Genomic DNA, 23,371 nt, shown 5'->3' on the forward strand with positions numbered 1-23,371 from the left:
TTTCTTCTCCAGCCCAAGGAAGGAGTATCAAGCCAACCCTCGGTACTTTGGGATGGGCCAGGGGAGTCCTCACCGCGCAGGTGAGGGGGAGCATCCTGCCTAAGCCCCCTTTCCATCCCCTCCCACCAGGGAGAAAAGCAAAGAGAAAAGCAAGCCAAGGGCCAGGTTCCCTGTGCCCTGGCCCAACAGCAAAGTATAATGCTGTTGGGTTTGCCAAGGGCACCCTGAGTGTCCTTGGCAGAAGGAGGGGCTGAGACCTTGCTGAGAGACCTTTGGAGAGGGTGAGACATTCAGTGATCCCTCTGCTCTCTGCAGGGTCTGCTTTCTTCCCAGGGTGACACAGGAATGTGATTGTGCTCTGATTGCAGCCAAAGGTGCAAACCCAGGGCAGTTGGGAACAAGCCCATCCAGCCCCTCACCTGGCCCTGAGCCACAGGGAATCCCTTTGCCTCTCACATCTCTCAGCGTCAAGCTCTGAGTGCAGCAGAAGTGCTGGGGATTTCTGGCCTCAGACAACCAGGAATGGTGTAAGGGGAGGAAACCAATTTCTCCATCTTTTTCCTGTCTTCCATATCCGGTAAAACTGGGAGTAAAAATGCTACCAAATATTTCTACTTTAGGAGTGATTCCACTGACAAATCCTGAATACCCAGCCTTGTCCCAATGCCAATGGCCACAAACCCAGGGCAGCAGGGCAGGGATGGCTCCTGGACAGCCCCACGCACAGGCCTGGCTGCTCATGGCACACTCAGACAGCACAAGTGGAGCTCAGGCAGGGACCTGGATGAAGGTTTTCCCAGAGAAGGAACGAGGGTGGATGAGTCCCAGCAGGGCAGCCTGCAGGGAATGGCAGTGCTTTGGCTCAAAGCAGCCTGTCCTGACTTGTCACTGTCCTTTTCTCCATCAACAGGTCCCCATGGCCAGAGGCAGAAAATGTCCAACAGCAGCTCCATCAGCCACTTCCTCCTCCTGCCATTCGCAGACACACGGCAGCTGCAGCTCCTGCACTTCTGCCTCTTGCTGGGCATCTCCCTGGCTGCCCTCCTGGCCAACAGCCTCATCATCAGCGCCGTAGCCTGCGGCCACCACCTGCACACCCCATGTTCTTCTTCCTGCTCAACCTGGCCCTCACTGACCTGGGCTCCATCTACACCACTGTCCCCAAAGCCATGCACAACTCCCTCTGGGACACCAGGGACATCTCCTACACAGGATGTGCTGCACAGAATTTCTTCTTTCGTTTCATCATCACAGCAGAGTATTGTCTCCTCACCATCATGAGCTATGATCACTATGTGTCCATCTGCAAACCCCTGCACTATGGGACCCTCCTGGGCAGCACAGCTTGTGCCCACATGGCAGCAGCTGCCTGGCCCAGTGGCTTTCTCATTGCTCTGCTGCACACAGCCAATACATTTTCCCTGCCCCTGGGCCATGGCAATGCCCTGGGCCAGTTCTTCTGTGAAATCCCACACATCCTCAAGCTCTCCTGTGCACACTCCACACTCAGGGAATTGGACGTCTCTGTTTTCACTACCTCCTTAGCACTTGGTTGTTTTGTGTTCATTGTTTTCTCCTATGTGCAGATCTCCAGGGCTGTGCTGAGGATCCCCCCTGAGCAGGGACAGCACAAAGCCTTTTCCACATGCCTCCCTCACCTGGCTGTGGTCTCCCTGTTTCTCAGCACTGGCACATTTGCCTACCTGAAGCCTCCCTCCCTCTCCTCCCCATCCCTGGATCTGGCACTGTCAGTTCTGTACTCACTGGTGCCTCCAGTATTGAACCCTCTCATTTACAGCCTGAGGAGCCAGGAGCTCAGGAATACCCTGTGGAAACTGAAAACTTGATGCTTATTAGAAGTGAAAAACTTCCTTGATCCTTCTGCACATCACTCTTAATGCAAGTTATTACAGGCCCAGCCTGCCTTCACAGGTTATTGGCAGTAGTTATGGTAGTTGTTCTGTATTTTTTTTTTATTCTTCAAAATGTGTGTGCAACTAAATTTTATGATTCAACCCCATTTTTTAATTGATTGTCTACCTTTTAAATTGTACTCAGAGACTGTGCAAATGAGGGACTGTGCTATGTATTTAAATAAAATAAAGGGCCTTGCATTGACTTGTTTGTCCAATATCCTTCATCTGATGCCATAGGAAAGCCGATGGCAGGGCCAACATGCAGAGACAGAGAGAAAAGAGTCCCAGCACAGCAGCACAGCCAGGGAGCAGTATGCTTGCTCTTTCCAGCTCTGCTCTTCCCAACCCAACACTCTCCTTCCCAGCCCTTCTGTGGCTGTAAGGCCTGAGTGCTCTGGCAGCTTGGTCACAGTCCTGCTGCATGGCTGTGCTGTGAGCAGAGGCAGGGACAGGCCATGGGCACTGCTGGGACACAGCTGGCCTCCACCACAGCAGTTCCAGCAGCAAAGGGCATCTCCTGAGGGCACTGCAGGAAGGCTCTGCTCTCCCTCCAAAGTCACTCTTGGGAACAGAGATATTCTATTTTATACTACATTTTATCCTAGTGCTACTTTGCACAGTACCTTATCACTTCTAAATGCTAAATTCATATCTGCAAAAGCCAACATTCGCTATCCACTCATTTACCACACAGAGGGTTGAGCGGCCGACTCAACCTTCCAGGCTCCGAGATTTTCTCGTCCCTGTCGCCTCTCCTGCTCCCGCTGTCAGACACTCTGCTGCTGTGGAGTCTCACACATCTAAGCCATCACTGCTGCCCCACCTTGGGCGCCACATGTAGAAGTCTTCATATTGTCACCCAATCTGCAGGAAAAACAAAAACCCTCCAAAACATTTTTAATGTTAGAGAGTCAAGGCGTTACTTTATTATCTGGCCAGGATGTTGTTCTGGCCAGAATGAACCACAGAAATCATCTCATCCACACATAGCCCGGCTGTGCAGAGAGAATCATTCCATGATACATGGCTTTTACCTGATTTTCAGATATTTTATACAGTAAAAATACATAGGAAAGAATTGGGTCAGTGTTCATTGGTCTATAGTTGAGCAAACGCCCAGTATTCAGTTTCTCATTGGATCTGAATCTCCTCGCCTCTGATGTTAATTAGATTCTTCATTCTTCAGTTTCCTTCCTGGGCCAGGATGTCTTCACCCCTGCTGGAGGTGGTCTGGGGTTTTAGATATCCACTGATGTCCTGCTGATGCTCTGCTGATTGCCTTTATCTTTGGGTTACTTTATCTTTATCTTATCTTTATCTTTACCTTATCTTTATCATCTTTATCTTTTACCTTTATCTTTGGGTTCCTCCCAGTCTGTTGATATGCTGAGTCCATCAGACCTCACCTGGTAGAACAATGCCTTGGAAAGAAACTTAAAATCCCTTTTCTTTTGGGGTGAAGACAAATAAAACCTTTGACTAAAGTTATACAAACTTTTTAACTGGGTATATTTTCCAGCAAGTCCATCAGCTCTGGGTTGTGCATTAGGTTCAACTCCTCATGGCATTTTCCCTGAGGAAATCCTCCATGTTTTTGGACTCAAACTCTCCATTTTTGAGGTCAAACTCTCCACTTTGCAGGTTTTCTCTCCATGTTGGGGTGTTTTTCTCTCCATTTTTGATCTCAAATTCTCATTTTTGGGGTTTTTTTTTCTTCATTTTTTTTTCTTTCTATTTTTGAGCTCAAACTCTTAATTCTTGTGGTTTTCTCCAATTTTGATCTCAAAATCTCATATTTTAGGGTTTTTCTCAATTTTTTTTGGTTTCTCTCCATTTTTGGGCTTAGACTCCCAATTTTTGTGTTTTTTCTCCAATTTCGGGATCAAACTCTCAATTTTTGGTCTTTTTTCCCCATTCTTTTTATTTGTTTTGGATTTCGTTGTGTTTTTCTCTTAACTCCTCCCAGCTATGATGGTGACAGAAATCACAGCCCTGGGCTCCTCCAGGGACACAAAGCTCATTGGGCTCTGATGAATGGTAAGGAAAAGTCCTGAAATCCCCCCAAATACCTTCAAAAATCCCAAAAACACCTGAGCTGGAAAACCCTAAAAAGTTCCCAAAAGACAAATAAAAATCCCCATAAAAAATCAACCAAAAAAACAAACAAAATGAAACCCAAACATAAAAAACTCTCTAAACCCCCCAAAAAATCCACCCTGAAAACCCCTGAAATGGAAAACCCAAAAATCCCCCAAAAACACCAAAGAAAAAACTCCCAAAAAAGCCCCCAAAAATCCCCCACAAATAAACCTCAAATCCAATCCGAAATGCCCCAAAACCCCCCAAATTACCCCAAAAATCCTCCCCCAAAACACCCACAAATCCTCCCCCAAAAAACCCACAAATCCCCCCAAAATCCACCCTAAAATCCACCAGAAAAGCCCACAAATCCTCCCAAAAATACCCCAGAAATCCTCCCCAAAAAACTCCCAAATTCTCCCCAAAATACCCCAAAATTCTTCCTGAAAATCCTCTGCCCAAAACCCCCAAAATTCCCTCTTAAAAATCCCAAATTCCCACCCAAAAATCCCCAAATTCTCTTCCAACCACACCACTTAGAGCTATTGGGGAATTTGGGGGAATTTTGGGTGTAATTTGGGGGAATTGTGAATGGATTTGGGGTGAATTTTGGGAGTAATTTGGGAAGGATTTGGGGTGAATTTTGGGAGTAATTTGGGAAGGATTTGGGGGGATTTAGGGGGAATTTGGGGATTTGGGGTGGATTTTGGGAGGATTTTTGGGGATTTGGGGTGGATTTTGGCAGATTTTGGGTGGATTTGGGGAGAATTTTGGGGTAATTCAGGGGAATTTTGGGTGGATTCGTAGTGGATTTGGGGGATTTTTGGGCATTTGGGATGGAATTTGGGGTCAATTTCAGACAGATTTTGGGGGAAATTTCAGGGAGAATTTGGGGGAATTTCAGGGGGAATTCAGGGTGGATTTTGGGGAAATTCAGGGGAATTTGGGGAGAAATTTGGGGTAGTTTTGGGGGCAATTTGGGGCAGATTTTTGGGTAAATTCAGGAGGACTTAGGGGAATTCCGGGGGGACTTCGGGGCAAATTTGCAGGAATTTTGGGGGGATTTGGGGGGGATTGAATTTGGGGGGGATTCAGGGAGAAATTTCTGGGGAATTTTGGGGAAATTCAGGGGAATTTGGGGTTGAATTTCGGGGAACTTTGGGGTTGAATTTCAGGCAGATTTTCAGGCAGATTTTGGGGTAATTTCAGGCAGATTTTGGGGTTTCTCCTGACGCCCTCTCCCCATTTTCAGGGCTGATTTTGTGGATTTCTCCAGAAGTCTCAATTGGACCAAAATTCCAGAGGGATCCAGAAACCCCAAATCTCTTCCAAGTCCCTCAGGAGGGGGGAGGAGAGATTTTTGGGGACGGGGAGATCGTTTTTGGGGAGGAAGAATCCCAATTTGGGAAGGGGGAATCCAAATTTGGGGATAAATTTGGGGAGGGATAATCCAATTTTGGGTCTGGGGGCTTCCGAGTTGGGGATTCGGGGCAATCCGGAGATTCCCGAATCAGCGCCAATGATTCACGACTCGGCTGTGGAGATTCCCGACTCTTTTCCTGCGATTCCCTAATGACCTCTGGGGATTCCCGACTCTTTTCTGGAGATTGCTGAATCTGCTCAGGGGATTCCGGGCAATCCAGAAATTCCCGAATCAGCACCGATGATTCCTGAATCTCCTCCGAGGATTCCCAAATTGCCTCCGATGACTCCCGACTCTTTTCCAGCGATTCCCGACTATCTGGAGATTCCTAAATCACCTCCGTGGACTTCTGAATCACCTCAGATGATTCCCAACCCTTTCCCAGGCAATCTGGAGATTCCAGACTCCCCCCCAATGATTCCCAGCCCATTTCCGGGAATTCCCGCCCCTTTCCCGGCGATTCCCGATGCTGTTTGGTGCTGGCTCTGCAGGGCAGGAGTCCTCGGCCGCAGCTTTGGTCTCTGCGCTCGCTGAGCCTCAGCAACGCTCAGCTGCTCCGCCTGGAGCCGCGGAGGAGAGCGGGGGGATTCGTGCTGCCCTCTGGTGGTGTAAAGGAGGGACTGCAGGGCCGCGCTGTGCTGCTCAGCCAGACCTAATTAATTAACCGCGAATTAGCCCTGTGCTGCCCCCCTGGTGGTGTAAAGGAAGGATTGCAGGGCCATGCCGTGCTGCTCAGCTGCACCTAATTAATTCAACCCAACCCTCATTAATTAACCCCTAATTAACTGCACACTGTGCTGCTCAGCCTGCCCGCAGACCTCGACCCTAATTTAATCCATGCCATTTTGGGGGTGATTTTGGGGTTTTTAGGGCAATTTTGGGATGGTTTGGGGGGAGATCCCTCCTCAAAGAAAAACTAATCATGCCTTTTTTGGGGTCTCCAGTGTGGTTTTTGGGGTTTTGGGGGAATCTAGGAGGGTATCGGCCAGAAATTTGGGGAGATCTTGGGGGATTTTTGGGAGGATTCTGGAGGGAATTTTGGTGACACAAAGAAAGGGAGGGAGAGAGGGAGGAAGGGAGAGCGAGAGAGTGCGAGAGAGAGAGAGAGCAAGGAAGGAAGGAAGGAAAGAAAGAGAGAGAGAAAGAGAGAAAGAAAGAGAGAAAGAATGATCAAAACAGAGAAAGAGAGAAAAAGAGAGAAAGAAAGAGAGAAAGAGAGAAAGAATGAAAGAAATACCGAGGCCAGGAACTGGGACAGACAACCAGAATTCCTGGAGAGCAGATGGGCTCACGTGGACATGTTCTGCCACCACAGCTATGAGCTCGTCACCCCATTCCCTGGCCTGGGAAGCCCCAGAACACCCAAATCCTCATTAATTTTCCCCTGAACCCCAAATTCACTCCCAATTCCCCAGTTCACTCAGTAAAATGGTGCATCTCTTTGTTTAATTTCCTTTATTTTACCTCAATTTTGGTTGCTCTGACAGGATGAAGAAGGAACTTAGATTGGAAAAGACCTCCAAGATCACCCAGCATTGCTTGATGACACCAGAAGAAACAATTACATAGCAGGTGAGATTTTTTAGGGTGTAAATTTAATAAATCACTTCTTCCCAATGAATTTCCAGTGTCGATCTGAGTCCCGATGGATGTTACTGCCCCTGTGTTTGTCCAGGTGGCCACAGGGAATCAGGAGGATGTGGAAGCCACCAGCCAGGTGTATTCACAGTGTTGATCACTGGGAGTGAGGGTCACCAGGGCTCTTCCCAGTGTGGGTCCTCTGATGGGGGATGAAGTTGGAGCAGCACATGAAGCTCTTCCTGCACTCGGGGCACTTGCAGGGCTTCCCTTACCGGTGGCTCCGTTGGTGTTTGGTCAAGTGAGAACTGCTGGAGAAGCTCTTCCCACACTCAGGACACTCATAGGGTCTCTCCCCGGTGTGGATGCGCCGGTGCCTGATGAGGGCGGAGTTGTCCTTGAAGCCCTTCCTGCACTCAGGGCAGCGGAAGGGCCTCTCACCTGTGTGAATCACCTGGTGCTGGAGGAGATTGCTGCTGGTCAGAAACCTCTTCCCACACTCAGAACACTCATAGGGTCTCTCCCCAGTGTGGATGCGCCGGTGCCTGATGAGGTGGGAGTTCTGTTTGAAGCCCTTCTTGCAGTCAGGGCAGCGGAAGGGCCTCTCGTCTGTGTGAATCACCTGGTGCTTGAGGAGATCTGAGCTAGTTGGAAACCTCTTCCCACACTCGGAACACTCATAGGGTCTCTCCCCAGTGTGGATCATCTTGTGGACAACCAGGCTGGAGCTCTGCCTGAAGCTCTTCCCACATTCCTCACACTCATAGGGTCTCTCCCCAGTGTGGATGCGCCGGTGCTTCATGAGGGTGGAGTTGCGTTTGAAGCCCTTCCTGCACTCAGGGCAGCGGAAAGGCCTCTTGCTTGTGTGAATCACCTGGTGCTGGAAGAGATCTGAGCTGGTCGGAAACCTCTTCCCACACTCAGGGCACTCGTAGGGTCTCTCCCCAGTGTGGATCCTCTGGTGGCAGATCACGTTGGAGCGCTGTCTGAAGCTCTTCCCACATTCCTCACACTCATAAGGTCTCTCCCCAGTGTGGATTCTCTGGTGGCAGATCAGGTTGGATCTCTTGCTGAAGCTCTTTCCACACTCCAAGCACTGGTGGAGCTTCTCCCCATCATGAAGCTGCTCAGGAACCTGCAGTTCTGAACTCTTATTAAGGCTCTGGTTGCCTTCCCGGCTCAGGGTGGGTGTTCGCTCCTCAGAGCACCCTGGGCTGGGTTTGCAGCTCCTCCTCGTGCAGCATCTCTGGGCCTTTTCCTCCCTCTTCAATTCCTGGCTCATGGAGCTGCTCAAAACAGCCTCTTCCACGAGGTTCTGCTGCAAGGATTTCTCCTCCCTGGTCTCCACCCTTAGCTCACTGCCAGGGGGAGGAAGGACAAGGAGAGGATTTGGGATTTGCCTCCATGCCAGAGGGAAGGGGAAGGAGATCCCCCCAGTCCATCCCCCAACAGCAGCAGGGCTGTCCTGCAGCCAGAGGCGATGCTGAGCTGGGAGATGGAGGAGAAGAGAGGGGGAAAGGGGCAGTGACTTCCTCCTCACCTGCCTGGGGCTCCTGGGGCATCTTCCTCTTCCTCACAGCTTCCTCCTCCATCCAGCCGAGGTTTGGGAATGGGAAATCCTGGTTTGGGGAAAAACAAGGAGTGACTACCTTGGCTTTGAAGGTCACCCTGTCCAATTCATCTCTAGAAGTCACCAGGGCTCTGGGCTTCATAAAAACCTCCAGACCACCAGGATTCAGCACTACAAAAGACTCTCCCAGCAGTTCTCCCTCTCTGGCCTCTCCACTCTGGGGTTCTGGCTTTCCCCCTGTCAGGGCTGCAGGGGTCCCATGTCTACTGGAGGTTCCCCTCTCCAGCATCCCCACTCTCCCCAGACTGATTGAGGTCCCAACAATCCCAGGGGTTCTCCCTCTCCAAGTTCCCCACTTTGGGCTTCTGGGGGTCTCCTCTCTCTGGGGTCCTTGCTTAGAGGAGTCAATGGGTTTGGGGGTCCCAGGGATCCCCTCTCCCCTGTTCTCTCACCACGCTGCCAGGGGTTCCCCAGCTCTGCCACTGCCCCTTTCCATTCTCCCCTTCCTTGCCTCTCCCAGGACTCCCCAAAACCAGTGTCCCCCACCCCCCATTGGGTCCCACATGGTCCCCACGTGACCCCAGGCAGAGCCCAACCCCCACCACGCTGGGGATCCACATCCCCCCACCCCCCACCGGGGCTCTGCCAGCTCCACCATGGGAACCCCCAAAAACACCTCCTGGGGACACCCCAATGTCCCCCCGAGGGGCATTTGCATCACCTGACTGGGGCTTACTGGGACCATGTGGGGAGGAAACTGGGGACACATTGGGAGCAACTGGGATCATACTGGGAGCAACTGGGACCGTACTTTGGGCAACTGATTGAAACTGGGGTCATGCTGGAGGACACTGGGAGTAACTGGGAAAGACTGGGATCATTCTGAGGGAACTAGAACCTTACTGGGGCAGCTGGGAGTGCCTGGCAATGACTAGGAGCATGCTGAGGGCAACTGGGATATATTGGAAGTGTCTGTAACCATACTGGGCTGACTGGAACCACACTGGGAACAGTTGGGACCATGCTGGGGGCTAACTGGGAGCAATTGAGAGTGTCTGGGGCCACACTGGGCAGGACTGGGACTATAGCAGGAGCCAATGGGGGCAAGTGGGATCATCCTGGGAGGAATTGGGAACAACTGGAACTATGCTGGGGGCAACTGGGATCATACTGGGATCAGAGTGGGAGCAGCTGGGCCCATGCTGGGAGAAACTGGAATTATACTGGGATTGACTGGGAGTGGCTGTGGACAACTGGAATGATGCTGAAAGCAACTGGCAGGAAGTGGGAATGACTGGCAGCATGCTGAGGGCAACTGGGATATACTGGGAGAGACAGGGAGACACGGGGATCATACTGGAAGCTACAGGGCTCATGCTGGCATTGACAGGGAGCAACTGGGATCACACTGGGGGCCACTGGCATCATACTGGGAGGAACTGGGATCATACTGGGATTACAGTGGGTGTCAATGGACTCTGACTGGGGCTTACTGGGAGCTACTAGGCCCATGCTGGGAGCCAACTGGGGATACACTGGGAGCAACTGGGAATGACAGGGTGCATGCTGGTGACAACTGGGATCTACTGGCAGTGACTGGGATAATCCTGGGGGCAACTGAACCATGCTGAGGTAACTGGGAGTGTCTGGGAATGACTATGAGAATGTTCAGGGCAACTGGGATATACTGGGAGTGCCTGAGACCATGCAGGTGGTGACTGGAACCATACTGGGAGTGACTGGGAATGTGCTGGGGGGAACTGGGACCATACTGGGAGCAAGTGGGAGTGACTGGGGCCCTGATGGGAGAGACTGGCATCATGCTGGACTCATACTGGGATTGTACTGGGAGTGACTGTGACTATGCTAGCGCCAACTGGGAGAACTGGGAACACACTGGGCAGAAGAGGGAGGAACAGGGAGCAACTGGGACTGTGCTGGGGGCAAATTGCATCATAATAGGGAATGAGTGGGAGTGACTGGGTTCATACTGGGAGCAACAGGGATCCTAGAGGGAGTGAGGGAAAGTGACCAGGGTCAGACTGGGACAGACTGGGCTCATACTGGGAGTGAGGAGGAAACTGGAACCACGCGGGGCGGGGGGTGGGCGGGGGAGCTGGGAATGTTGGCAACTGGGCTCCTACTGGGAGTAGCCACTTGCAGGACCCGGGAGCCCTGAGCCCCTTTCCCGGCCATCCTGTCCCCAAGCCACCAGACTCCCCCACCAGGGCTCCCAGCAATCCCAGGCATTGCCCCTCGCCGATTCCCCGCTCCGGGCTGCTGGCGCTCTCCGCTCCCTGCGCTTCTGCTTAGACAAGCCGCGGCTCCCGGAGCTCCCCAAAAGCGCTGTCCCCCCCTCCCCCGCCGGTCACCCGCTGGCCCCGGGCACAGCTTGGAGGGCCCGGGCAGAGCCCAACCCCCACCGCGGGGGGACCCGCATCCCCCTGCCCCCCATCGGGGCTCTGCCCGCACCGCCACCGGGACCCCCAAAAACACCTCCCGGGGAACCCCCCATGTCCCCCCGAAAGGCATCTGCGGCTCGGCTTTGGAGTCCCGAAAACTCCAAACATCCCCCCCAAAAACCGCAAACGCAGGGACCCCCCGGATATTTGGGGCGAGCTCCCCCTCCCCGCTCACCTGCGGGATGGGGGCGGCGATGCTCCAGGGGGGCTGCGAATTCAGGGAGACCCAAACCGCGTGGCTCCTGACCGATCCTCCTTCGGCCCTCCTCTTCCTCTTCCTCCCGCTCCTCCCGCTCTGTCTCTCCTCCTCCTTCCCCGCCCTAATGCCACCTCCTTCTCCTCCTTGCCCCAATCCCTTCTCCCGCTCCTCCTCCTCCCTGCTCCTCCTCCGCCGTTGCCGAGTCGCTCGCAGGCCGCGGGAGGAGCGGGGATGCAGCCGGGACAGCTCGGCATGGGCAGCGCGGGGCTCTCGGCTGCTCCCAGCCCAGCGCTGGGGACAGGGGGAGCCCGGCCTGGGGAAAAGGAGAGGGAAACAGGGAAAACTGGGGGCTGCAGATCCACAGTGGCCTTGCTGGGGAGCCTGGGCAGGGAGTTGCAGCCCTTGGGGCTCCTGTGGGGAGCCTGGAGATGCGGGAAGGGGGAACGCAGCAGTGGCAGCACTGGAGTGACTGGGCTGTACTGGGATCATACTGGGATCGTACTGGGATCATCCTGGGATCATACTGGGATTATACTGGCAATGACTGGGCTGTACTGGGGCACCTGGAACCTTACTGGGGTGTCTGGGAGTGACTGGCAATGACTAGGAGCATGCTGAGGGCAACTGGGATATATTGGGAGTGTCTGTAACCATACTGGGTGACTGGAACCACACTGGGAACAACCAGGACCATGTTGGGGGCAGAACTGGGACCACACTGGGAGCAACTGGGGGCAAATGGGAGTGACTGTGTCTACACTGGGGACAAGTTGGCCTAACTGGGACCATGCTGGGATGGACTGGGATGTTACCAGGGGACACTGGGTGTAACTGGGATCAGACTGGGAGGAACAAGGAACAACTGGAACTATGCTGGGGGCAACTGGGACCATGTGGGGATGAGAGTGGGAGCAGCTGGACCCATGCTGGGGGAGACTGGGATCACACTGAGGGTGACTGGGATCATACTGGGATTGACTGGAACCATAGTGCAGGTGACTGGAAGCAGCTGGAACCACAGCTGGGTCAAGTGGGAGCAACTGGAGCCATGCTGGGATCATACTGGGAGTAACTGGGAATGACTGGGATTATACTAGGGGCAGCTGGGAGAACTGGGAACACACTGGGTAGAAGTGGGAGGAGCTGGGGGCAACTGGGATTGTACTGGGGACAAATTGCATCATAATAGGGTGTGACTGGGAATGGGTTCATACTGGGAGCAACAGGGATCTTGGAGAGAGTGAGGGGAAGTGACCAGGATCATACTGGGAGTGCCTGGGAGTGCCTGGGCTCATCTTGGCTCCTACTGAGGTCCAGGGGGATCCCATTCCATTCCTAGAGGGTGCCAGGGGTCCCAGCGTGCTCCCAAAGGGGATCCTGGGAATTCCCAGGGATTCCACTTTCCCCCTGTTGCTCCCTCAGGCACTGTCGTGTCTCCCAACCTGCAGCTCCAGGATCTGCCCCTTCTCACAGCCCCGAGACCCTCCCTGTTTCTTGACCCTGGCAGCCCCTGGAGCCCCATTGCTGCCTCTCCCAGTCCCCAAAGCCTCCTTTCCTCAGCCCCAGGGACTCCCTGAACCCTCCTTCCTGGAGGTGCCCTTTGTGCCACCTGTAAGCCCAGCATTGCATGGGAGCTTGGGAGGAGACACAGGTGACCAAAAGTGACCCCAGGGATATCGCAGAGCACAGGACATCGGCTCAGTGTATAAAGTGGGGGAACAAGGAGGAAGGCTGCACAGCAGAGCTCCCTGCTCCAGCTGGCAGGGCCTCAGCGCCCGCCCTGTGCCCTCCCGCCCCGATGGCCGCGCTAGGCCTTGCTTGCTGCCCTGATGGTGGCACTGCAGGCCCCCAGTGCTCTCCAAGGGCTTCTCCGGGGCACCTTCCTGCGGCCTGTCAGTCCCTGCACCACCAGAGACCTGCAGGGGCTGTTTACAAGGGCCTGCAGGGACAGCACCAGGGCCAGTGGCCTCCCACTGACACAGGGCGGGCTGAGGCCGCAGGTGTGGCACAAACTGTGGGCTCTGAGGCTGCTGAGGCCCTGGCCCACGCTGCCCACAGAAGCTGTGGCTGCCCCTGGATCCCTGGCAGTGCTCCAGGCCAGGCTGCATGGGCCTTGGAGCAGCCTGGCAGAGTGGAAGGTGTCCCTGCCCACGGCAGCAGCCTTGGAACAAAAGGATTTTTAAGGACCCTTCCAAGCCAAGGCATTCTGTGATTCTGTGATCACAGGGGTTGGGGCAGCTGGGCTCAGATTGTGATTAGAACCAGTTCAGCACTGCAAGTTTGGTTGAGTTCAAGGAGACTGTTGATGAGCCCAGATTGACAACTCGTGAGATTTACCAATACAGAGGTCTGGCTGAGATCCATAAAAGCTTGCACTGTCCAGGTTCTGCAATATTGTAGTTTATTGAAGCAATGCCTTCCAACAGATAGTGACACAATATATGGCTTTACTTGTATATAAAAATAGTATTATAGAGGGAATATATGATATATATGTAACCCATGTATTAAATAGATCTACTTTATGAAGATCTTTCCAGACCTAAATGCACTAAGTGTTACCAAGTGTCACAACAGGTAGTGACAACACTAAATATGTGCTCAATTGTTATTGTTTAATCATAATTTAAAATCTTCATAGTAATACAGAATTAATACATAATCATAATTTAAAAGCTTCAAGTATTTATAATTATTATTTCTCATTATATACTAATTACATATTTCTTACTTTTGATATTACTTAGTATATGGTTTTGTTTTCTTGTCTTTTAATTTTATATATGACAACTAATGAACCATGTAATATATAGTATGTATGAATTAGATATATTTATCTAGGAAATAAAAGTCTAGATACTTCTATATACAAGATTTCAGGTCAGCTCCAACACAGTTGGTACAATGCTGACCTAAAGATGTCCCTTCTGGGGACAGGGAGAGACACAGTCCATTGTCTGATCCCAGGCCAGCAGAGCTAGTTTTTCCTCTCAGTCATTTCTTCCCTGTTTTTTTGTTTTTCTGCCCCACTTTCCCACTTCCTTCATACTGTAACTTTAGGTCCTTCCCATAGGGCTGGAACAATTGCATGTTACAGGTGGGGTTTGGTGGCTTTGGCCATGCGTGTAAGGCATGTGCTCTCTTCATCTGCATTCTTAGGAGTGGGAAAGTTTGTATGCAAGTAGGGCTTAATGCAGATCTGGGTGACTTGTTTTGGAAAATTAAATGATACCAGGAGGTAGAATAAACACTCCTGTGGTCCCCCAGCTGCTGAGGCAGCAGGAGAGGCTGTGGGACCTTTGCCAGAGTCTTTGCATGCATCCTTCTCTCCTTTAAGGAGCAGATTTGTACTATGAGCTGCTTCTCTGCCGCCAGCTGTGAGCATCTCAAGCACAGCTCTGTGCAGGAGAACCTCTTCCAAGGTGTCAAGGCTTAAGGATTTCCAGGAGACGATGTTGCAGATCCAGGTACTGACTTATCACCTGGGAATGGGCAACCGGATCCACGGCCATACGATGGAAAAGATTGAGTGTCTCAGCCATTTGGACATCTGGGGGCAAAGTGATCTCCTCAGGAAGCCTCTGGTTGCCCACAATAAAGTGGTTCAGACGTTTGTCTTCCAGGCTTAAGCGCAGGCTGTTGTTGATATCCACAATTCGCCTCAGGAAATGTCTCATTTGCCACTGTGACACTGGTACAGCGTTCAGGAGGTGCATGACAATGGTCTTCATGGTGTAGATGGAAAAGCCTAGGCCCTGCCGAAGACAGGTGAAGAACTGCAGGTACTTGAGGTGCAAGCTGTAAGGGGGAGCCTGCCTGGCAATGTGCCTGAAGAACTTCATCTCTGCCACGGCGAAGGTCTCGAGCCACCTTGTTCTTGGGGTGAGGGGCTTTCTAGACTCGCTGCTAACAAAGACGTCTGAGTCGCCTCGCTGCACCCCAAAGAGCATCTCAATCCTGAAGCTTTTTCTGCCGTTGGTCACCTTGAACTGGCAGGAGCGTCTGGAGGGCAGCAGCACTAGACGCCAGTTGTGTGACTGAGGCAAAGCTGGCCAGATGGCTCTCAGCAGTTGGTAGAACCAGAGGCCTGTTTTCTGCACATCAAGGTAGGAGCCGGTGCACAGGGTGCGAAGGAGGCTGGGATCCTGATTCCTCCTCAGCTCCTCCTCGGGGTGGTGCAGGAAGCACAGCATGTTGTCAGCCTGCTGCTCCCTTGTCCAGGTGCACTCCAGCTCCACGTGGACATGGAAGCTCCTGCCGGGCCTCCACATTGCATTGGCCAACTCCAGGCGGAAGGAGTGCCCTTGGGGAGGAGTCATGGGTACGAGAAAGCGATACACAACATCCTCCTCTCGGGCAGTCCAACCTTCAAAGGCATTGCCCACCTGGATGGCTTGTTGCAGCACCGGGTAGAAACTGTTTGACAAGACGCGTCCAGAGAAATTGATGAATCTGTCCATCAGGTCAGTTGTCCACATGCAGCCTGTCTCCAGGTCCTGTACAGGCCACTGGATGCGCCACAATAGCCTCCACCCTATGAACACGTGAATAACATCGTGTACTACATTTGCATCTACCATTCTGAATGCATTTGCACCATCATTTTCTCCTTCATGCTCCTGTCTCCTCAGGCTCCTTCCCCTCCAGAAAAACCATAAGACCAAGAGAGAGACCAAGATGACAGGAAATGGCCAGAGCTGCCAATACTGCAAGGCAGACCCCAGCAGGTCTCCCCAGGCCAAGCCACTCTGCTCCAGGAGTCTGAGCTGCTCCAACTCTTGCTCCAGCCGAATCCTCTCCTCTTCCAGGCGCTTTGCACGCAATTCCACGTGCAGTCGCAGTGTCTCCACATCCATAGCACCATCCATGGGCTGTGGGTACTGAAGAAGGCTATGCAAAGCAAGGACCAGGAATATCCAGGACTCCATGGTCTGCAGGAGGATGGAGAGAAGGCCTTGAGTGGGGCTGGGAGGGAGGCAGCTGGCAGAGGGGGCAGCAGGGGCAGGAATCACAGGGATGTGGGGGCAGGAAGGAAAGGGTCCCAGAGAGCTGGAAGGAAGCAAGGCCTGTCCTGCTGCCCCAGCAGCAGCAGCAGCAGCACCGTGCCCTGTCCAAGGCTCCCCTGTGAGGGGCTGTCCCTGCATGCATGGGGAGAAGCCACCCCCGGGTGCAGTGTTTCTGCCCCAGCCCTTGTCCAGCCCAGCCTCCCCTCCACCTCCAGTGTGCACTCACCACTTGCCCAGGCTCAGCCGGGGCAGCGTTGTCTGCTGTGGCCTTTTATATCTGCCCCCATTGTGACACGTCCCTGTGATGTCACAGGTGCCACAGTGCATCACAGCCAGGCCAGCCCCACTCTTTGTCCCCAGCCCAGCTCAGCCACTCAGAGTGGCTCTTGTTCATTGCTTAAGGCTGCCTTTGAGTAAATGTTCTTCAAAGAACTTCCTCTGGTCCTTCTTCTAAATCTTTCTTGTTGTAATGTGTGTCCTTCCTGTCCCTGACCCCGCCCCCCTGACCCCTTCTGACTGGATGTGAGTCAGGACCGCCCCCCATCCCTAGAGATAAAATCCCCAGCCAGATCCGGAACGGGTCTCTTTGGTTCTGGACTCATATGGAACCTGTACCCTCCCTCGCCTTCCCTTCCCCCTCCCCAGTCTCCCCACTCCTCCCCTGTTTTCCTCAATAAAAACACCATGGAGACCAGGAACCAAACAGCTGCCTTTCTAAACCTGCAATGCTTCTACAAGAACCGTGTCTGACCAGCCCCACAGCTCGTGGCCATGGAATGACCATCCTGCGTGTTCCGGTTCTAGGGCAGCCCTCCTCCGCAGCAGGGGAGAGCTGCCTTCAGGTTCTGCACTGCTGCACTTTCTGAGGGTGGTAACTCTGCTATTTCGTAGGGCAGTCTGTTCACAACCTTGATATCATTTTTGGTGAAGGAATAGAGATCCAATCTAAACCTCCCGTGGAGTAACTTGAGGTAATTTCCTCTGGTTGTATGGTTGGTTTCCTGGGAGAATACATTGACCCCCACCTGGCTACAACCTCCTTTCAGGGAGCTGGAGAGAACCATAAGGCCCTCCCGGAGGCACTTTTTCTCTGTGCTAAACACCCCCACCTTCCTCAGCCCTTCTTCATCAGACTTGTGCTCCACACCATTCCCCAGCTCAGTTGCCCTTCTGTGCACACACTCAAGCACATCCATGTCTTTCTTGTTGTGAGGAGCCCAAAACTGAAGGCAGGATTGGAGGAACAGCCTCACCAGTGTCCCACGGCAGGGGACGATCACTGGTCTGGTCCCACTGGCCCCACTGGTTCTCACACAAGTCACAATGCCATTGGATTCTTGGCCACTCGGGCACACTGCCGTCCATCAACCAGCACCCCCAGGGCCATTTCTTTCTCAGCTTTCCCAACCCTCTTGCCCCAGCCTGTAACACTGCATGGGGTGGGTGTGACCAAAGTGCAGGACTCAGCATTTTGCCTTCTTCTGTCTCATACAGGTGGACTTGACCCATCCATGACACCTTTCCATAGCCCTGAGTAGAGCCTTCCTACCCTCAGGCAGATCAACACTCCTGCCTTACTCACTGTCATTTACATTGAACTCCATTCACCACCATGCTATCTCCTAGATCTAAGAGCAGTGTCCAATTTCTCCTTTAGGACCAACAGGCTTGGAGCCAGTAGCCTTTCCTGGGAGGAGTTTGTTCCACTGCTGGTCCATCCCCACAGTGAAGAAAGAAGCTTTCCCTAATCACCAACCTGAGCTTTCCTCGGTGCAGCTTTAAGCCATTGCTTTGCATCCTTTCCCCAGATCCCAGAGGAAAATCAACACCTCCCGGGGTGCTTCCCCTCGTGGGGAAGCTGTAGACAGCAGTGAGGTGACCCCTCAGGCTGCTCTCCTCTCAGCTGAACAAGCCCAGCATGCTCAGCCGTGCCTCATAAGAGCAACCTGCCAGTCCTTTCCTCATCTTTCTTCCCCCTTTGGACAGCAGCTAACATTGCTCTATGCTTCTTGCAGTGTGGCTGCCAAAGCTGCACACAGTGCTCGAGGTGAGGCCACAGCAGTCCTGAGGGCACTTGGCCCAATCCCTTCTTTGCACTGGCGAGCTCCACTGGGCCTGATGCAGCCTGGGACAGGCCTGGCCCTTCTGGCTGCCAGGGCACTTGGTTGACTCCTACTGACCTTACCATCCAGCAAAAGGCCCAGATCCCTTTCCAGAGCACATACACTTCTGTTTGCCACCTAAGTTGCTGAAGGAGATTCCCTGGCAGCCAAGCCATCCTTCCAGCCCTCTTGCTTGGCTTGCAACACTTTGCAATTGCCTGCTCCTGTGCTCTATGGAAACATCCCTAATAGAAAGGCACGAGCATTCGAGGCAGTGTTTCTGTCCAGGCCCTCATCCAGCCCAGCCTTGCCTCCACGCTTGCACTCACTGCTTGCCCAGGCTGTCCTGGGGCAGCATTACCTGCTGTGGCTTTTTACAGCTGCCCGCATGGTGACACTTTCTCTGTGATTTCAAGGTGCCACAGCACACCACAGCCAGGTCAGGGAGACATAGGGTGAAAATTATCTTTGTAGCCACTGTGGTCTTTAGCACTGCTGTGCCAGGGAGACCACGGAGAGGAGGAAGCTGCTGCTCTTGTCAGAGGGCTGCTGTGCAGGATTCCCTTTCCTTGCTGAGTCCCACATCCTCCCCTCTTTTTCCTGCGGTATGAGATCAGGGGATCATCTGCATGGTGTCGGGAGGTTTGGGCTGCAAAGGCAGCTCCTCTCAGAGGAGAGAAATGGGTTGTCAGTGGGCAGCAGAGATTCAGGCTGCCAGGAAGCATTTCCATGTGAGGAGAACCTTTCTGCCACACACATCAACCAAGGGAATCCATCCCCTTTCAAAGCAGAAGGAAAAATGTGAATTTTCCTGGTACAAAATTGAAAGCTTTGGAATGGAAGTCAGTGCAGGAATGTCCCAGGATGTTTGTGTGGATTTTACTAACCTGCAAGGCCAGACTATGAAGATGGGATCCCTGCACCCAAGAAATCCCCTCTTGCTCTGGGGCCTTCCATGGTATTGGCAGCACAAGTGAGAGCCCTTCCTTGGCCTTTGCCTTCAGCAAGGCCCCAGGTTGGGCAAACCCTGAATTCCCTGTGAAAGCAGGTCAGGTTCACACTGGCCTGGAGGATGACAGAGGACAAGACAAGCTCAACAAGGTGCTAATGCAATGCAGCTTAGGCTCCAGCTTTCTGCCCTTGTATCTCTGGAGCAGAAAATTCAAATGTTAATGCTTGGGTTTGGCGATTGTGTTGTGTTTTGTTTGCAGCTCTTTCCCCCACTGGAAGATCTGTGGCATTTTCCATGTTGCACACCTGGGTTTGAGAGGTCCACTCTTGGTGCTGCCTAGATCTGTGCCAAAAATGTGCCTTTGCCCCTCTCTCTCCTCTTTATGATGTCTCTTTGGAGGGATTGATGGGAAACACCCTTTCTGTTTTCTCACCTTGTGCTCAGCAGCTGGGAGAACCACAGACTCCTCCTGCCCTGCCCCAGCTTGAACCTGGCAGGGTTCTGCAATAGGGGAACAGGGCATGTTGCTGGTGTCTCAGCTGCCAGCACCAGTGCTAGCCTGTGTGGAAGGCTCATCTGTATGGCTTGAGTCAGCTCCCAGCTGCCAGCATCTGGGCTGTGTCCTGCCCCACATTCATGCTGCCATCAAGTCAGAGGCCACAAACCTGACACTGACAAGTCCACCTCGCAACCATGTCCTCATGTGCCACATCCACACATTCTTTGAATGCCTCCAAGCATGGCAATTCCACCAAGTCCATGGGCAGCCAGTGCCAGTGCTTGACAACCCTTTCAGTGGAGAAATCTTTCCCTAATATCCAGTCGAAACCAGTCCTGGCACAACTTGAGGCCATTTCCTCTTGTCCTGTCCCTTGTTCCCGGAGAGCAGAGCCTGAGCCCCACTTGGGTGCACCCTCCTTTCAGGGAGCTGTGCAGAGCCAGAAGGTCCTGCCTGAGCCTCCTCTTCTCCAGGCTGAGCTCCCCCAGCTCCCTCAGCAGCTCCTGGTGCTCCAGGCCCTTCCCCAGCTCCCTTCCCTTCTCTGCACCTTCTCCAGCCCCTCAGAGTCCTTCTTGTCAGGATGGGCCCAAAACAATCCTGGGTTTGTGGTGCCTTAAACAGAGGGATAATGGCAGTTCCCAGAACTGAGAGATAATGGTTTCTAACAGCTTCCTCCGGGATGCCTGAGCAGTACTAGCATGGCTACAGGGACACAACTACCTCTGAAGGCTTTTCTGCCACATGAACTCGTGTCCCATTACTTTGTGATGTGATGCTTTCTCTGATTCTCACACAGCCTGGTCACTCTCTCCAGCAGTGTTGTGCCTGATCAGCCTATTCAAGCAGCAAGGAGAAACGGGGGGCCCTAGTGTGTGGCTAGCACAGGTCTTTCCCATGAGAATTTTCTCCTGTGTTTTATAAACAAAGATAAAGTTTGGAGGTTATTAAAACAGTGTCTCAAGATTTGGACAGTTCAGGCCTGGCCAATCAGGCCTAGGGGGAGGTTTCTGACTGACCAATCTTGGTGACCTATGAAAAGTCTATATAAGTTGGAATCAAAATAATAAAGCTCTCTTTTCTTGCCACGCTGAGAATCCGGGTCTTTTTCTCTGCTAGCGGCTCAACAGCGACGCTAGTGCTTCTCCTCTTTTTGGATTGCATACAGCAAATCTTTTATCAGTTCCCATGTGCTTTTGAATTCAATGACAATCTGCTCATCACACTGTTTGAACACACTTATGCATCCCAGTTTGGTACATTCATAGGAAACAATGAAAATGAAAGGTTGGTAAGGATGGTTGATTTGAATCCTTTAAATGTTGGGCTGAATGTGACAAAAAGGTCATGGAGTCATGGAATGGTTTGTGTTGGAAGGATCCTTGAAGATGACCTAGTTCCAAAGTCCCTGCTATGGGCAGGGACACCTTCCACTAGATCAGGTTGCTTCAAGCCCTGTCCAGCCTGGCCAAAAATCTCCACCCACCACCAGTTTTAGTCTCTTACACAGAAACTTTTCCATAAAGGGATCAAAAGCTAGAGTTTGACATGAGTCCTAGCTGTGGGAAGCCTGGAGGAGAAGGTCAAGGCAAGCAGAGCACACAGCTGGCAAGTCTGGGCCTCACCTGTCCGGGAGGAATGTGACTCTGTAGCCTGGTGGCTCTGACAGCCCCAGGTACAGCCCTGAATGAGGCTGCTGGGAATAGCAAACAGGATGAGGACTGGAGCCTCCCACAGCTGCCAGAGAGGTTTGGATTCCTGTTTTGAGCTTGACAGTTACAGAATCACAGAATCACGGGGTTGGAAGAGACCTTCAAGATCACTGAGTCCAACCCAGGGCCTAACACCACCTCAACTAAACCATGGCACATGAGTTCTGCCCTCAGGACTCCTGACTCCATTGAGGCCATGTCCGATGGTCTCCTGCTTAACTGAAGGCCACTGAACAAGCAGGGAAAAAGAGAACTGATGCTCCAGAGGAGGAAGGCAATTTAAAGCTTCCTGTAAACCTCTCTTTCCTTAAGTAATCTGGGCTTAGAAGAGACTCTGTCGCCTTCTGGGAGGGTAAGCCAGGTTTGCTTTTCCTGTTGCAGGCAATATCTCTTTGTGACTATTTGTCAGACTTCATTACTGGCCATTCTGGAGAATCCATGTGCAGTGGGTTCCCTACTGCAGAAACTTTCTCCATCCCATGCGTACTGAAGCGTTAGTAACAGTGAAACAAGCAGGCTGTCATGGCAGGGTGGAGACTGAAAATGGGTTGGTCTGATAAGTATATGAGTGCAAAAAGGAATGAAACCCCCTCATTTTCCTTTTATTAACCTTGTTTAATGGAATGGTGAACTTGGAGAGGAGGGTCAGTACTTGCAACTGCTCTTTAGGGGAGAGGGAAAGGGAAGAAAGTGTCAACTGTGTGAACCTTACTTGAGAGCTGATGGAAGATGAATAACCTTCATGAATTCCAACTTGTATCAAGAAACCCTTGTGACTTGTGTCTCTCTGGGCTTCCAGATATCTTGTCACAGTGGAACAGGAACAAGATCCTTGATGAAGCCAAAGAAAGTGAGTTTGACACCCAGAAGGAAATATCACAGAAGGAAATTGAGGAAATGAGTAGGAAGGTGGCAGAGATGAAGAAACCATGAGCTGGCAGAGCTTTGCCTCAGACCTTCCCTTCCCTGACCTTGCCTTCCCTTTATATGATAGAGTAAACATGGGAAAGTGCCTGTGTTGCTGAGCCCTTGGGTACAGCTGACCCTCAGCCCTCCCCCTGCTGAAGCCTTCCCTCCATGCACCTCCATGCACCTCCATGCACCTCCATGCACCTCCGTGCTTTTTTGGGAGGGATGTGTGTTTTGTTTACAGAAGATACACACAGTTGGGCACAATGTCCCTTCTTGGCAGCTTTTCTGTCTCAGAATTGTGTACAGTGTCAGCAGAAGCTGGAATTCTTTCATCCAACTGTATGGATGATCAGGATGGGCCAAGAGACAGGAGATCTCCAATTTTTGTTGGGCTTTTCCTGGTTTTGTTGAACTCTCTAAACAGTCACAGGAGTAAAATACAGAGTTCTATAGAGATAGGGAAAGGCAAGAGTAGGTAAGTCAGTTTAGTTCTTTAGTCTCCTAGAAAAACTAGAAATGGTTAAAATCCAATTCCAGGTTCTGCCAATCTACACAGTACTCTCAGTAGGCTTCACGTCTAACACTTAGGTTTTTGTGTTCAGCATTGGCTTGGGAGCAGGAAATTAAATACCAAACCTGAGCAAGACGTTTCAGAGCAATACAGAATTGAAGCAGGGATTTTGCTTCTAATGTTTAAGCCTTGACTATACATAAAACACTCTTAAATGTAATGCAATTTCCTAACACAGTAATTACAGCTTGAGATAAAGAACAGAGAAGCAGAGAGGGTTTTTTTGGATCTTTTGCATATTTGGGAGGATCTGGGGGTTTTAGTGGTATTTGGTGTAGTTTTCTCCATTGCTTTTCACTCCAAAATATAAGAGGGATCGATCTGTCACCTCAAAACCACTCAACACCCCTGAAAACCACTCAATGCCAGCCCAAAATTACTGGATTCCTCAGC

The 23,371-nt window shown here is 52.0% G+C and overlaps 3 protein-coding genes across 3 annotated transcripts in view; 1 reads left to right on the forward strand and 2 right to left on the reverse strand.

The window, feature by feature from the left end:
- LOC146424144 (uncharacterized) overlaps nucleotides 1-23,371 on the forward strand; it is a 502,567-nt gene that overhangs the window by 289,935 nt on the left and 189,261 nt on the right. The window lies entirely within an intron of this gene.
- On the reverse strand, nucleotides 6,992-11,425 carry LOC146424155 (uncharacterized). Its single transcript, XM_085043932.1, has 3 exons — nucleotides 11,204-11,425; nucleotides 8,526-8,615; nucleotides 6,992-8,350 (listed from the first exon to the last, which is right to left on the reverse strand). The coding sequence occupies exons 2-3, from the start codon at nucleotides 8,586-8,588 to the stop codon at nucleotides 7,268-7,270; spliced, it is 1,146 nt and encodes a 381-aa protein (XP_084900058.1). The 5' UTR covers nucleotides 8,589-8,615; nucleotides 11,204-11,425; the 3' UTR covers nucleotides 6,992-7,267.
- LOC146424156 (inositol 1,4,5-trisphosphate receptor-interacting protein-like 1) lies at nucleotides 13,833-15,807 on the reverse strand. The gene has a single exon (XM_085043951.1). It carries the CDS (start codon nucleotides 15,805-15,807, stop codon nucleotides 14,653-14,655), a length of 1,155 nt encoding a protein of 384 aa, XP_084900077.1. The 3' UTR covers nucleotides 13,833-14,652.

Source organism: Lichenostomus cassidix, unplaced genomic scaffold (genome assembly GCF_008360975.1).
Source record: "Lichenostomus cassidix isolate B80296 unplaced genomic scaffold, HeHo_3.0 HiC_scaffold_42, whole genome shotgun sequence".
Classification (NCBI taxonomy): Eukaryota; Metazoa; Chordata; class Aves; order Passeriformes; family Meliphagidae; genus Lichenostomus; species Lichenostomus cassidix.